General features: G+C 50.7%; 2 protein-coding genes across 2 annotated transcripts in view; one reads left to right on the top strand and one right to left on the bottom strand.

Moving 5' to 3' along the window:
• Positions 1–14,742, top strand: part of LOC140421366 (uncharacterized) — a 522,678-nt gene that overhangs the window by 230,773 nt on the left and 277,163 nt on the right. The window lies entirely within an intron of this gene.
• On the bottom strand, positions 7,566–9,577 carry LOC140419473 (uncharacterized). Its single transcript, XM_072503345.1, has one exon. It carries the CDS (start codon positions 8,723–8,725, stop codon positions 7,745–7,747), a length of 981 nt encoding a protein of 326 aa, XP_072359446.1. The 5' UTR covers positions 8,726–9,577; the 3' UTR covers positions 7,566–7,744.

The following is a 14,742-nucleotide window of genomic DNA, read 5'->3' as shown; positions in this document are numbered from 1 at the left end:
CAACGCCATAGCCAGAGGCTCAATCACCATGACAAAGGGCACCCCTGCCTCGTTCCATGGTACAACCTAAAATATCCTGACCGCAGCCGGTTCGTCGATACACTTGCCACTGGTGTCTGGTACAACAATTCAACCCACCCTATGAACACCTCCCCGAACCCAAACCTGCCTAACATCTCCCACAGATACTCCCACTCCACCCGGTCAAAGGCTTTCTCCGCGTCTATTGCCGCTACCACTTCTGCATCACCCCCCTCTGTGGGCATCATAATCACATTCAGGAGCCTCCGCACATTCGTGTTCAGCTGCCTGCCTTTCACAAACCCCGTCTGATCCTCATGTATCACTCCTGGGACACAATCCTCAATCCTGGTGGCCAAGACCTCCACCAACAACTTGGCATCTACATTGAGGAGCAAAATCGGCCTATACGAGCCACACTGCAGCGGGTGCTTGTCCCGCTTGAGGATAAGCGAGGTCAAAGCCTGCGACATCGCCGGGGGAAGAATTCCCTTTTCCTTCGTCTCATTAAAGGTTCTCAGCAGCAATGGGGCCAACAGTTCAAAGAACTTCCTGTAGAACTCAACCGGGAACACATCCGGTCCCGGGGCCTTGCCCGCCTGCATACTCCCCAACCCCTTAACTAGCTCCTCCATCTCGATCGGGGCCCCAAAACCCTCTACTCGCCCCTCCTCCACCCTTGGAAACCTCAGTTGGTCCAGGAACTGCCGCATCCTCTCCCCCCCCCGCCCCCCCCCCCCCCCCCCCCCAGGGGGTTCTGACTTGTACAAGTTACCATAAAAGTCCCTAAAGACCTTGTTTATTTTAGCTGGACTCCGCACCATGTTCCCATCCCTGATTCCCCCAATCTCCCGAGCCGCCTCCCTCCTCCGCAGCTGATGTGCCAACATCCGACTCGCCTTCTCCCCATACTCATACACTGCTCCCTGTACCCTCCTCCACTGGACGTCAGCTTTCTCCGTGGTCAGCAAGTCAAACTCCATTTGGAGGCTCCGGCGCTCCTTCAACAGCCCCTCCTCGGGGGATTCCGCATACCTCCTATCCACCCTCAGTATCTCCCCTACCAGTCTCTCCCTCTCCATCCGCTCCCTCCTCCCTGTGGGCCTTGATTGAAATTAGCTCCCCCCTGACCACTGCCTTCAGCGCCTCCCAGACCACACTCACCGAATCCTCCCCATTATCATTGGCCTCCACATATCTTTGGATGCACCCCCGAACCCGCCCACAAACCTCCTCGTCTGCCAGCAGTCCCACATCCATGCGCCACTCTGGCCCCTCTCCCACCCCAACTACAGCTCCACCCAGTGCGGGACGTGATCCGAAATCGCAATGGCTGAATACTCCGTCCCCTCCACTCTCGGGATCGGCGCCCTGCTTACCACGAAAAAGGCTATTCGCGAGTAGGCCTTGTGCACATGGGAGAACAAGGAGTTTGACCTGGCAAACCACCACGGATCCACTCCCCCCATCGGATCCATAAACCCCTTCAGGACCTTGGCCGCAGCCGGCCTCTTACCCGACCTCTACCTAGACCGATCCAGTGCCGGGTCCAGTACCGTGTTGAAGTCCCCCCATTACCAGATTACCTGCCTCCAGATCTGGAATCCGGCTCAGCATGCGCTTCATGAACCCTGCATCGTCCCAGTTTGGAGCATACACATTCACCAGCACCACCCGAGCCCCCTGCAGCCTACCACTCACCATCACATATCGGCCCCCCTTATTCGCCACAATACCCGCCGCCTCAAAAGTCACCCGTTTGCTCACCAAGATTGCGACCCCCCCTGTTCTTCGCATCCAGCCCAGAATGAAAGACCTGCCCCACCCATCCCTTCCTCAGCCTGGTCTGATCCGCAACCTTCAGGTGCATCTCCTTTAACATGGCTACGTCTGCCTTTAGTCCCTTTAAGTGCGCAAACACCCGGGCCCTCTTGACCGGCCCATTCAAGCCTCTCACGTTCCACGTGATCAGTCGGATCGGGGGATTACCCCCCTCGGGGGACTACCCCCTCGGGGGACCACCCCCTCCCCCCCCCCCCCCCCCGCCGCCCCCCCCCCCCCCCTCCCCCCCCCCCCCCGCCAACTAGCCATCTCCTCTTTTAGGCCGTCCACGTGCCCACGCCTCCGGCACTCTTCAGCCCCCCAGGCGGAGGCTCCCTGCCCCGACTCTCCCTCTTACCTCCAGCGCGCCCTCAGTCAGTACAGCAGCAACCCAGTCCCCCCCCCCCCCCACCAACCCCCCCATCCCCCAGCCTTAACCCCCCTGCTCCCCCCACTGCACTCCCATAAGTCAGCTGACTCCTGCTGACCCCGGCCACTCACGCCTCTGCCACCGATCCTCCTGTTGGATTCCCCCTCAAAGTCCCCCACCAAAGGGGCGGCCCAAGTCCCCCCCTCCACTCCCCCTACAAACCAATGTGTACTCCAGTCCAGTGACGCCCCCCCGCATCAGGCCCCGCCCCCCCCTTTCCGTGGGTAAAAGCCTACGATCCCTGCCTGGGCCGACCCCGCCCCCTATGGCGCAGCTCCTTTCTCCTGCAACCTCGCCCCATTCCCCAAAGGCCCAGGGCCTCCAGCACACACTTCCCCCCCCCCCCAATCGAACGTGGGGAACGCCCCCTCCCCATCGAACGCGGGGAACAACCCCTCCCAAACCAGCACACATACAGAAAAAACACAAATATCGCCCCCTCCCACTCCCCAACATCCCCCATAGCATGCCACTAATTTGAGTCCAGCATCTCATTTTTGATAAAGGGCCACGCCTCGACCGCTGTATCAAAGTAGTGCTGTCGGTCCTGATACGTGACCCATAGCTGCGCTGGCTGCAACAGGCTGAACTTCACCCCCTTTCAGTGGAGAACCGCCTTGGCCCGGTTGAATCCTGCCCTCTTCTTGGCCAGCTCTGCACTCCAGTCCTGGTAAATGCGGATTTCAGCATTCTCCCACCTGCTGCTCCGCTCCTTCTTCGCCCATCTCAAGACACACTCCCTGTCGGTGAAACGGTGAAACCTCACCACCACAGCCCTCGGCGGCTCATTCACCCTCGGCCTCCTCGCCAGGACTCTGTGCGCCCCATCCAGCTCCAGGGGCCTCGGGAAGGCTCCCGCACCCATCAGCGTACCCAGCATCGTAGCCACATACGCCCCAGCATCCAACCCCTCCACATCTTCAGGGAGACCCAGAATCCGCAGATTCTTCCTCCTCGACCTGTTCTCCAGATCCTCAAATTTCTCCTGCCATTTTTTATGCAACGCCTCGTGCGCCTCCACTTTCACCGCCAGGCCCAGGATCTCGTCCTCGGAGGCCTTTTGCTGGACCTCCTTAATCGCTGTCCCCTGCATCCTCTGGGTCTCCACCAGCCTTTCAATCGACAACCTCATCGGGGCCAACATCTCCGCCTTCAATTTCGCAAAGCAGCTTCTCCAAAACTCTTGCGGCTCCCGAGACCACTGAGCCCATGCTGCCTGGTCTCCGCCCGCCGCCATCTTGCTTTTTCTCACCCGTTCTCCTCTCTTCTCGAATGCCACTTTTTTGACCACTCCGCTCCTGGTCCACTCCATACAGTGCTGGGGGAACCTCACTGCTGCCTTCCCACACCGGGAATCATCGTCCAAGTGCCGCTGGGGCTCCTTAGAAGGGCCCAAAAGTCCGTTCACGGCAGGAGCTGCCGAACGTGCGACCTACCCAGGCATAGCCCCAACCGGAAGACCCATCTCTGGTCAGATATGACACCAAGGCTCTCAACCATTCTATTCAGCTTCAGAAAGTTGCTGGGGAAAGGGATGGAGTTGGCAGCTAGGGTTGAAGCAGGAACTGAAGACAATGGCTTCAGTCTTTCCAATATTTAATTGGAGGAAATTTCTGTTCATGCAGCACTAGATATCAGAGAAGTCAGGACAGTGTATGAGTTGGGGGGGAACTTGGAGATTATGTTATTCTCATAAACCTGCTACTCTGGTCCTGGTCTGGTTCCACTTCAGATAGAGAATTGAATCCTTTCCCACAGTCCCCACATTTCCACGGTTTCTCCATGGTGCCGGTGTCCTTCTGTCTGTCTGTGTTGGCTGGTGAGTTGAAGGCTGGTCCACACACAGCCTGAGTACGATCTCTTCCTGATGTGAAACCTAGTCCACACACACAGCCTGAGTACGATCTCTTCCTGATGTGGAGCCTGGTCCACACACACAGCCTGAGTACGGTCACTTCCTGATGTGAAACCTGGTCCACACACACAGCCTGAGTACGGTCACTTCCTGATGTGAAACCTGGTCCACACACACAGCCTGAGTACGGTCACTTCCTGATGTGAAGCCTGGTCCACACACACAGCCTGAGTACGGTCTCTTCCTGATGTGAAACCTGGTCCACACACACAGCCTGAGTACGGTCTCTTCCTGATGTGAAACCTGGTCCACACACACAGCCTGAGTACGGTCACTTCCTGATGTGGAGCCTGGCCCACACACACAGCCTGAGTATGGTCTCTTCCTGATGTGAAGCCTGGTCCACACACACAGCCTGAGTACGGTCACTTCCTGATGTGAAGCCTGGTCCACACACACAGCCTGAGTACGGTCACTTCCTGATGTGAAACCTGGTCCACACACACAGCCTGAGTACGGTCTCTTCCTGATGTGAAACCTGGTCCACACACACAGCCTGAGTACGGTCACTTCCTGATGTGAAGCCTGGTCCACACACACAGCCTGAGTACGGTCACTTCCTGATGTGAAACCTGGTCCACACACACAGCCTGAGTACGGTCTCTTCCTGATGTGAAACCTGGTCCACACACACAGCCTGAGTACGGTCACTTCCTGATGTGAAGCCTGGTCCACACACACAGCCTGAGTACGGTCACTTCCTGATGTGAAACCTGGTCCACACACACAGCCTGAGTACGGTCTCTTCCTGATGTGAAACCTGGTCCACACACACAGCCTGAATACGGTCACTTCCTGATGTGAAACCTGGTCCACACACACACAGCCTGAGTACGGTCTCTTCCTGATGTGAAACCTGGGCCACACACACAGCCTGAGTACGGTCACTTCCTGATGTGAAACCTGGTCCACACACACAACCTGAGTACGGTCACTTCCTGATGTGAAACCTGGTCCACACACACAGCCTGAGTACGGTCTCTTCCTGATGTGAAACCTGGTCCACACACACAGCCTGAGTACGGTCTCTTCCTGATGTGAAACCTGGGCCACACACAGCCTGAGTACGGTCTCTTCCTGATGTAAATGGTGCAATATGTTTTCAGACTCTGTGACAGGTTAAAGCTCTTTGCACAGTCAGTTCGCTGGAAGAGTCACTCAGTGTGTAAGTGCCTCAGTGCTTTTCCAGTCGCACTGATGTTTGCAATCTTTTCTTTTAGTCAGGACAAACATTTCTCCTTCCACATTGAAAGGCCGATGATTTTCAACTCCTGATGAATCGATAGACTGTCAGGACTTGCATGATGTTTGGTTTGAATTTCCCATCTGCAATCCTCATATTGTGTAAAAGAAGTTTACATTGAATTACTTAGATTCTACAATGAACAGGCCAGTTGGTCCAACTGTTCTGCTGCTGATTATACTCGACACATCTCCTTCCATTCTATCCACCTCATCTCAGCCTGTCAGCTGATCTTTCCATTCCCTTTTCTCATGTGCTTGTCCCATTTCCTTTTGGAAACATCCCAGCGCTTTCCACAACTCCTTCCCTGGTAACAAGTTGCACATTCTAATCCAGTGAATGAAGAAATGTGTCTATATCTCCCTCTTGGACTTATTAGTAACTCTCTTGTATTTATGACCTAGTTTACAATAATAATAATCTTTATTATCACAAGTAGGCTTATGCAATGAAGTGACTGTGAAAAACCCCTAGTCACCACACTCCGGCACCTGTTCAGGTTCACAGAGGGAAAATTCACAATGTCCAATTCATCCAACAAACACATCTTTCAGGACTTGTGAGAGGAAACCCGAGCATTCGGAGGAAACCCACACCGACACGGGGAGAACATGCAGACTCCGCACAGTGACCCAAGCAGGAATTTAACCTGGGACCCTGGCGCTGTGAAGCAACAGTGCTTGTCAGCCTCCTCGGTGTTAAGCACGAAACCGACGAATCCCGCACCGTTTCTCAGTGCTAACCACTGTGCCGCCCATGTTTATTCCTGGCTCCCAGTTTGCGACTCCTTTACAATTGGCAGCATCCGCTCCACCTCTCCCCTGTCCAACTCACAGATCGTTTTAAAGCTTTGTATCAGGTCACTACTCAATTATTTGTTTTTTCAAGAAAATAAGGCCCAATCTGTTTAATTTTTACCCGATAGCTGTAATCTCTGTTTACAAAAATCATTACGATGCATCCAGATTAGAAATTGAGGAGAGAAACCTTTTTTTGAGTTGGCACGTGCGCCTGTGTGGTCGCTTCTCTGCAGATCTGGTACCCTGAGAGCCCCGCCCCTCATTCACTGATTGGTTGGAGGACAAGCTGTTTCCGTTAGTCATTTTGCTACCCCCTATTGGTCAGGAGCTGCCGTCAATCATTGCCTGGGCATTGTGAGGTGTCAGGTGAGAGGTCAGTGTTAGCACTGGGACTGCGGCGCCGAGGACCCGGGTTCGATCCGTGTGGAGTTTGCATATTCTCCCCGTGTCTGCGTGGGTCTGACCCCCACAACCCAAAAAGATGTGCAAGGTAGGTGAATTGGCCATGTTAAATTGCCCCTTAATTGGAAAACATTGGGTACTCCAAAGTTATTTTTTTAAAGCGCAATAAAAATTGCCATTGATCTGAACAATCCTAAGTGCGCTAATAGCTACACTGACAATCAATTTAAGATAATCAGTCCAGCTCGTAACAGGACTCATTTTATTTTGCTAAAAGCGACATACTTTCATATGCAGGCACCAGTTCTCTGGAATATGATCAAGACTTGCAACTTTTTTTGAATTACTCGGAAGTTCAAGGAACCTGTAGTTTTCTGTTGATTTGTCAACATCAATGTTTCAGCCAATCAGAGTGCACTTGCAAACCAATCAGCCCTCTTGACTCCTGTTGTATTAATTGTGATCATTTGAAATTTGGCATTTTTCTGTTTGTCCTGATAAGTACAAAATGAAAAGCTTCAGCAACATTTCTCTTTTCAGCAATTTTAATTTCAGTGCTCATAAGTGACTTTAAGTTCTTTTAAGTTCCTTGAGAATTTACTTTGATAGTGGAGGTGTCACTGTGAAGAATGTGTTAGTCAGTAAGAATTGTCAGCAAGGATTAATCACCAGTTTCTAATTGGTGATGTTAATCAGTGGAATCTTAGCCATAGTATTGCTAGTTTAGCTCACTTAGCTAGACAGCTGGTCTGTAATGCAGAGCAAGGGCATCAGTCAAGGTTATTCATGAAGGCCTGCCTTCTCAACCTTGCTCCTTGCCAGAGGTGTGCCTCAGGTTAAATCACAACCAGTCAGCCTGTGGTCATTTGCTCAACTTTACCCAGAGACAGTGAATTGTAGAGTTTGCACTAAAGATCCATTTCGTGCTGAAGGAAAAGTTCATAAATTTATTATCAACAAGTTCCTGAATTAAAGCAAAAAAAATCACAGATGGTGCTCTTTAAATGGAACTTTGCAGCCCTGAAAATCAGTGACAGATCCAGAATATTAAACTCCAGCCAGTTATAGGGATTGTTAATGTCAGCAGAAACAAACCAAATATTGTCAGATTATCAATCCTGGATGTGCTTAACAGCAGAATCCAAACCCTGCAGACAGTTGTGAACTCGCTGGTGTGTCAGCAGGTGGGATGACCGAGTGTATCCCTTCCCACACTCAGAGCAGGTGAACGGCCTTTCCCCGGTGTGAGTGCGCTTATGTAAATGCAGGCTGCCAGACTGAGTAAATCCCTTCCCACACTCGGAGCAAGTGAATGGTCTCTCTCCAGTGTGAGTGCGCTGATGTGCAGTGAGGATTGATAACTGCCTGAAACTCTTTCCACAGTATGTGCAAATGAATGGCTTCTCCTCTGTGTGAATTCGCTGGTGTGACTGGAGGCTGGATGAATTAGTGAATTCATTCCCACACATGGAGCAGGTGAATGGCCTCTCTCCAGTGTGAACCCGCTTGTGTGCACGGAGGTTGGATGAAGACCTGAACCTCTTTCCACAGGAAGTGCAGCTGAACGGCCTCTCCTCAGTATGAATTCTCTGGTGTGACAGCAGGTTGGATGACAGAGTGAAGCCCTTCCCACACACAGAACAGGTGAACGGCTTCACCCCTCTGTGAATTTGCTGGTGTGACCAAAGACCGGATGGACCAGCGAAATTCTTCCCACACAAGGAACAGGTGAACGACTTCCCCCCAGTGTGAACTCGTTGATGTGCATTGAGGTTGGATGAACATGAGAACCTCGTTCCACAGGTAAAGCAGCTGAACGGTCTCTCCTCTGTGTGAATACGCTGGTGTGACAGCAGGTGGGATGATGTTGTGAATCCCTTCCCACACTCGGAACAGATGAATGGCTTCTTCCCAGTGTGACTCTGTCGATGGTATTCCAGCAGGTATGGATAATTGAATCCTTTACCACAATCATCGCATATCCATGGTTTCTCCATTTTGTTAGCCCTAACGTGACTGCGTCGATGAGTTTCCAGCCGGGATGGATAATTGAATCCCTTCCCACAGTCCCCACATTTCCAATGTTTCTCCATGGTGTTGGTATCCTTGTGTCTCTACAGTTTGTACAATCAGTTGAAGCTTCATTCACACACAGAGCTCATGTACGGTTTCTCCCCACTGTGAATGGTGATGTTTTTTCAGGCTGTGAGAGCTCTTTCCACAGTCAGTTCACTGAAACACTCTCACTCAATGCGTGTGTCTTGGTGCTTTCCCAGTCACACTGATGTTTGAAATTTTCATTCAAAGACAGAACAAACATTTCTCCTCCCACTGTAAATGACAACAGTATTTAGGTCCTGATGAATCAAGTGGCTGTGTCAGATCTTGATGTGAATTTCAGTCTGTAAATCCTCTTTTGGAAGCAAATGGACGTATTAGTGAGAGGCAGCACGGTTTTGTGAAGGGGAGGTCGTGTCTCACTAACTTGATAGAGTTTTTCGAGGAGGTCACTAAGATGATTGATGCAGGTAGGGCAGTAGATGTTGTCTATATGGACTTCAGTAAGGCCTTTGACAAGGTCCCTCATGGTAGACTGGTACAAAAGGTGAAGTCACACGGGATCAGGGGTGAACTGGCAAGGTGGATACAGAACTGGCTAGGCCATAGAAGGCAGAGGGTAGCAATGGAGGGATGCTTTTCTAATTGGAGGGCTGTGACCAGTGGTGTTCCACAGGGATCAGTGCTGGGACCTTTGCTCTTTGTAGTATATATAAATGATTTGGAGGAAAATGTAACTGGTCTGATTAGTAAGTTTGCAGACGACACAAAGGTTGGTGGAATTGCGGATAGCGATGAGGACTGTCTGAGGATACAGCAGGATTTAGATTGTCTGGAGACTTGGGCGGAGAGATGGCAGATGGAGTTTAACCTGGACAAATGTGAGGTAATGCATTTTGGAAGGGCTAATGCAGGTAGGGAATATACAGTGAATGGTAGAACCCTCAAGAGTATTGAAAGTCAAAGAGATCTAGGAGTACAGGTCCACAGATCACTGAAAGGGGCTACACAGGTGGAGAAGGTAGTCAAGAAGGCATACGGCATGCTTGCCTTCATTGGCCGGGGCATTGAGTATAAGAATTGGCAAGTCATGTTGCAGCTGTATAGAACCTTAGTTAGGCCACACTTGGAGTATAGTGTTCAATTCTGGTCGCCACACTACCAGAAGGATGTGGAGGCTTTAGAGAGGGTGCAGAAGAGATTTACCAGAATGTTGCCTGGTATGGAGGGCATAAGCTATGAGGAGCGATTGAATAAACTCGGTTTGTTCTCACTGGAACGAAGGAGGTTGAGGGGCGACCTGATAGAGGTATACAAAATTATGAGGGGCATAGACAGAGTGGATAGTCAGAGGCTTTTCCCCAGGGTAGAGGGGTCAATTACTAGGGGGCATAGGTTTAAGGTGAGAGGGGCAAAGTTTAGAGTAGATGTACGAGGCAAGTTTTTTACGCAGAGGGTAGTGGGTGCCTGGAACTCACTACCGGAGGAGGTAGTGGAGGCAGGGACGATAGGGACATTTAAGGGGCATCTTGACAAATATATGAATAGGATGGGAATAGAAGGATACGGACCCAGGAAGTGTAGAAGATTGTAGTTTAGTCGGGCAGTATGGTCGGCACGGGCTTGGAGGGCCGAAGGGCCTGTTCCTGTGCTGTACATTTCTTTGTTCTTTGTTCTTCTAATACCCTGGAAAAGCAAAACTAATTCTGAACAGACAATTCTCGTTTCTCTGGAACATTTTTCCTTCTCTTGTTCCCCCCAAATCTGTCAATCCCCGTCCCACTCACTCTCCCTCCTTCCTGGGCTGAAATGCAAACCCTTCTCACTATCCCCACCATTTCATGTCTCCACTCTCAGCACAGACAATGATTGTGAAGGGTTTGCGGATCCACAAAGTCCAATTCCTCCCACCCGCTGACTCCGCTTCTTCGGCACAAACAAGGCCCGAGGCATCGATCACAATGCGCATACTCCAAGCTCTTTGACGCTGCGCCTGCGCACTAATATTGAGCCCCGCAGCCGGACTGCGCATGCTCTCGCTCTCAATGCCCCGGAGGTGATTGACGGCAGCTCCGGACCAATAGGGAGAGCGGGCGGGAGTGGCCGGTCCTCCAACCAATCAGAGTGAATGAGGGACGCAACTAAAGCATGCGCACTGCAAGTAATGGCGATTAACAGGCACTTCTCTGGCGAATTCGCACACGCGAAGAGAGAATATTGGTACGGAAGGTGAGAAGGATCGGAGATTTCTCAAACATGTTGTGTAAACCGAAAGGCAAAAAAGCGGACAAACCGGGTCCATTTACCACGAACGGGGCTGGTGGCCGCAGCGTTAACGGTCACCATCTTTATTGGGGACAACATGCAGCAAGACGCATGCGCGATCGCCATCTTTCTTGGGGGCAATGTTTTGAATGACTGGGCGGAGCTTGTTACCCATTGTTCAGAATACAGACAACCTGTCCATCAAACTGCATTACCCTTTGAGACCCAAGGTCTTATTTGTGAAGCAGAGAAAGGAAGAAAAATAAACAAATCTTGCCCTCCGGATCCACGACCTCACGGGACGCCCTGCCCTTTGTGTTTAAAGATCTGTTCAGTCACATGAATACCAGGGCAGACACCACAATCCAGAACAAAGAAAAGTACAGCACAGGGACAGGTCCTTCGGCACGCCAAGCCTGTGCCAGTCATGATGCCCTAACTTAAAAAAATGCTTCTGCCCTTACCTGGTTTAGTCCCTTATCCTGGGTGGGATTCTTCCAGAACCTGGGCCGGACCGAAGAATCCCCGCGACCGGGCCACGCACCCCCCCCCCCCCCCCCCACCAACGCCAGCACGCGTATCTCCGCAGAGCGGATAATTGGCGCCGTCGTGGTTGGCCAGCGCGGACGGCTCTACGCGGTCGGCCGGCCGATTCTCAGCCCGGGATGGCCGAGCAGCCGGATTGAAAATACTGAATCCCACCAGTGCCGTCCACATCTGCTCTCAGCCGGTGGAACTCAGCGTGGAGGGGGGAGAGGAGCTCATTTCTTCCACGCCAGCCCTTGTATTCCTGTGCCATGTTGCGTCGGGACCGCCGTGTTGAAAGAGGCCACTGCGCATGTGCGGATCCCGCGGGGCACAGTTCGCACCAGGATCGGCAGCTGGAGCGGCGTGAACCACTCCAGCGCTGGGCTGGCCACCTGTAGGGGCCAGAATTACTCCTGGCAGTGGCCCGTTCATGCCGCCGTAAAACACGACGGCGTTTACGACGACGTGGACACTCTGCTGCGGGATGGGAGAATCCCGCCCCATGTATCCATCCAGATGCCTCTTCATAAATTCATAACACACAGGAGCAGAATTAGGCCATTCGCCCATTATCAATTAAAAATCTGTCTAACTCTTTCTTAAATTTACTCACTGTCCCTGCATCCACTGTCCACGGCACTCTGGGATAGCAAATTCCACAGATTCACAACCCTTTAGAAGTAGTTTCTCCTCAAATCTGTTTGAAATTTGCTACCTCTTATTCTAAGATTATGACCTCTCGTATTAGAATGCCCCACAAGAGGAACCATCTGCTCCACGTCTACTTTATCCATATTTTTAGCATCTTGTACAGCTCGATTTGATCTCCCCTCATTATTCTAAACTCTAGAGAGTATAGGCCTAAACTATTCAATTTCTCCTCATACGACATCCCCCTCGTCTCTGGAATAAATCCTGTGAACCTCCTCTGAACTGCCTCCAATGCCACTACATCTTTCCTCAAATAAGAGGACCAAAATTATGCACAATGCTCCAGGTGTGGTCATACCAATGTCTTGCATAGTTGCAACAACACTTCCTTACCTTTGTACTCAATTCCTTTTGCTATAAATGCCAACATTCCATTTGCTTTCCTTATTATCTGCTGCACCTACATGTTCATTTTCTGTGACTCATGCACAAGGACACCCAGATCTTTCTGCATTGGAGCACCCCAAAGTCTTTAACCATTTAGATAATAAGTTGCCTTTCCATTTTTTCGACCAAAATGCATGACCTCACACTTATCTATGTTAAACTCCATTTGCCACATTTTGGCCTATTCTCCTAACCTATCTATGTCCATATGTAAGGTTCTTATTTCCTTATTAAAACTTACTGTCTCACCTATTTGGGCAGCACGGTAGCACAAGTGGATAGCACTGTGGCTTCACAGGGCCAGGGTCCCAGGTTTGATTCCCCGCTGGGTCACTGTCTGTGCGGAGTCTGCGCGTTCGCCCTGTGTCTGCGTGGGTTTCCTCCGGGTGCTCCGGTTTTCTCCCACAGTCCAAAGATGTGCAGGTTAGGTGGATTGGCCATGATAAATTGCCCTTAGTGTCCAAAAAGGTTAGGAGGGGTTATTGGGTTACGGGGATAGCGTGGAAGTGAGGGCTTAATGTGGGTCGGTGCAGACTTGATGGGCCGAATAGCCTCCTTCTGTACTGTATGTTCTATGTTTGTGTCATCTGCAAATTTGGCTTGAGAACCTTCTATCCCTGTTTCCTAATTGTTAATATAGATTGTAAATAGTTGGGGCCCAAGGACCAAACTCAGTGACACCCCACTAATTACATCTTGCCATCCAGAAAACGACCCATTTATCCTGACTCTCTGTCTCCTGTCCGTTAGCCAGTCTTCTATCTAAGCTAATAAATTACCCCTAATCCCATGTGATCTCTCCTTGTGAATTAACCTTCTGTGCAGCATCTTATCAAATGCTATCCAGAAGTCCAGATTTACGACAATCTACAAGATCTAAATATACAGATGCTTGTTACATCTTCGAAGATTGGATTGTCTCAGTCTTTGTGAGAAGAAACTCTATGAGCTCCTCGCAGTTGTTGAATTTGAGGATGTAGGAGATGGGGAGATGCGAGCTCTTCAAAAGGAGGTAACTTGTTTGAGATATTAGAAACACCAGACACACTGTATATTTCACTAAAACCTGGTTTATTTGACTTTTTTTCCACAATAGCAAGACCCGAGAATGGGATGGAGCTTATTAACATCAGCAGAAATGCAATCAAATGAACATGTGGAATCTGGGATGTGATTATCAGCAAAATCCAATCATTGTAGTTTATTGTGGACTCGCTGGTGTCTTAGCAGAGTGGATGACTGAGTGAAACTCTTCCCACACACAGAGCAGGTGAACGGCCTCTCCCCAGTGTGGACCCGCTGGTGTGTCTGCAGGTGGGATGACTTAATGAAGCCCTTTCCACAATCGTAGCAAGTGAACGGCCTCTCCCAGTGTGGACACGCTGGTGTGTCAGCAGGTTGGATGCATTGATGAATCCCTTCCCACACTCGAAGCAGGTGAATGCCTTCACTCCAGTGTGGATTCGCTGGTGTGCAGTGAGATGACAGGCTTGCCTGAACCGAGTTCCGCAATGAGAGCACCTGAACGGTCTCTCGTCAGTGTGAACACGTTGATGGCGCACCAGTTCCCATTGAACTATTAAAGCACTTCCTGCAATCTGGACATTTAAAAGATCTCTCATCAGTGTGACCTAGCTGGTGTGACTGCAGATCAGACGACTGAGTAAACCCCTTCCCACACTCAGAACAGGTGAATGGCCTCTCCCCAGTGTGAGTGTGCTGGTGTGTGAGCAGGTGGGATGACCGAGTGAACCGCTTCCCACATTGGGAGCAGGTGAATAGCCTCTCAATCGTGTGAACTTGCTGGTGTACAGTGAGGTGACATGCTTGTCTGAATCCAGCCCCACATGAACGCATGTGAACGGCCTCACGTCAGTGTGAACACTTTGATGGGTCATCAGGTTCCCAGAACTTTTAAAGCATTTACCACAGTCTGGGCATTTAAAATGTCTCTCATCAGTGTGAACTTGCTCATGTTTCAGCAGGGTGGATGACTGAGTGAATCCCTTCCCACACTGGGAGCAGGTAAATGGTTTTTCTCCAGTTTGATTGCGCCAATGAGTTTAAGGCTCTGATGGGTAATTAAATCCTTTCCCGCAATCCTCACATTTCCATGGCTTCTCCCTAGTGTGACTGAGTTTATGTTCCGACAGGCCAGATG

This window comes from Scyliorhinus torazame, chromosome 5 (genome assembly GCF_047496885.1).
Source record: "Scyliorhinus torazame isolate Kashiwa2021f chromosome 5, sScyTor2.1, whole genome shotgun sequence".
NCBI classification, from domain to species: Eukaryota; Metazoa; Chordata; class Chondrichthyes; order Carcharhiniformes; family Scyliorhinidae; genus Scyliorhinus; species Scyliorhinus torazame.
The sequence above is the reverse complement of the archived record's forward strand: the minus strand, read 5'-3'. Positions and strand labels throughout refer to the sequence as shown.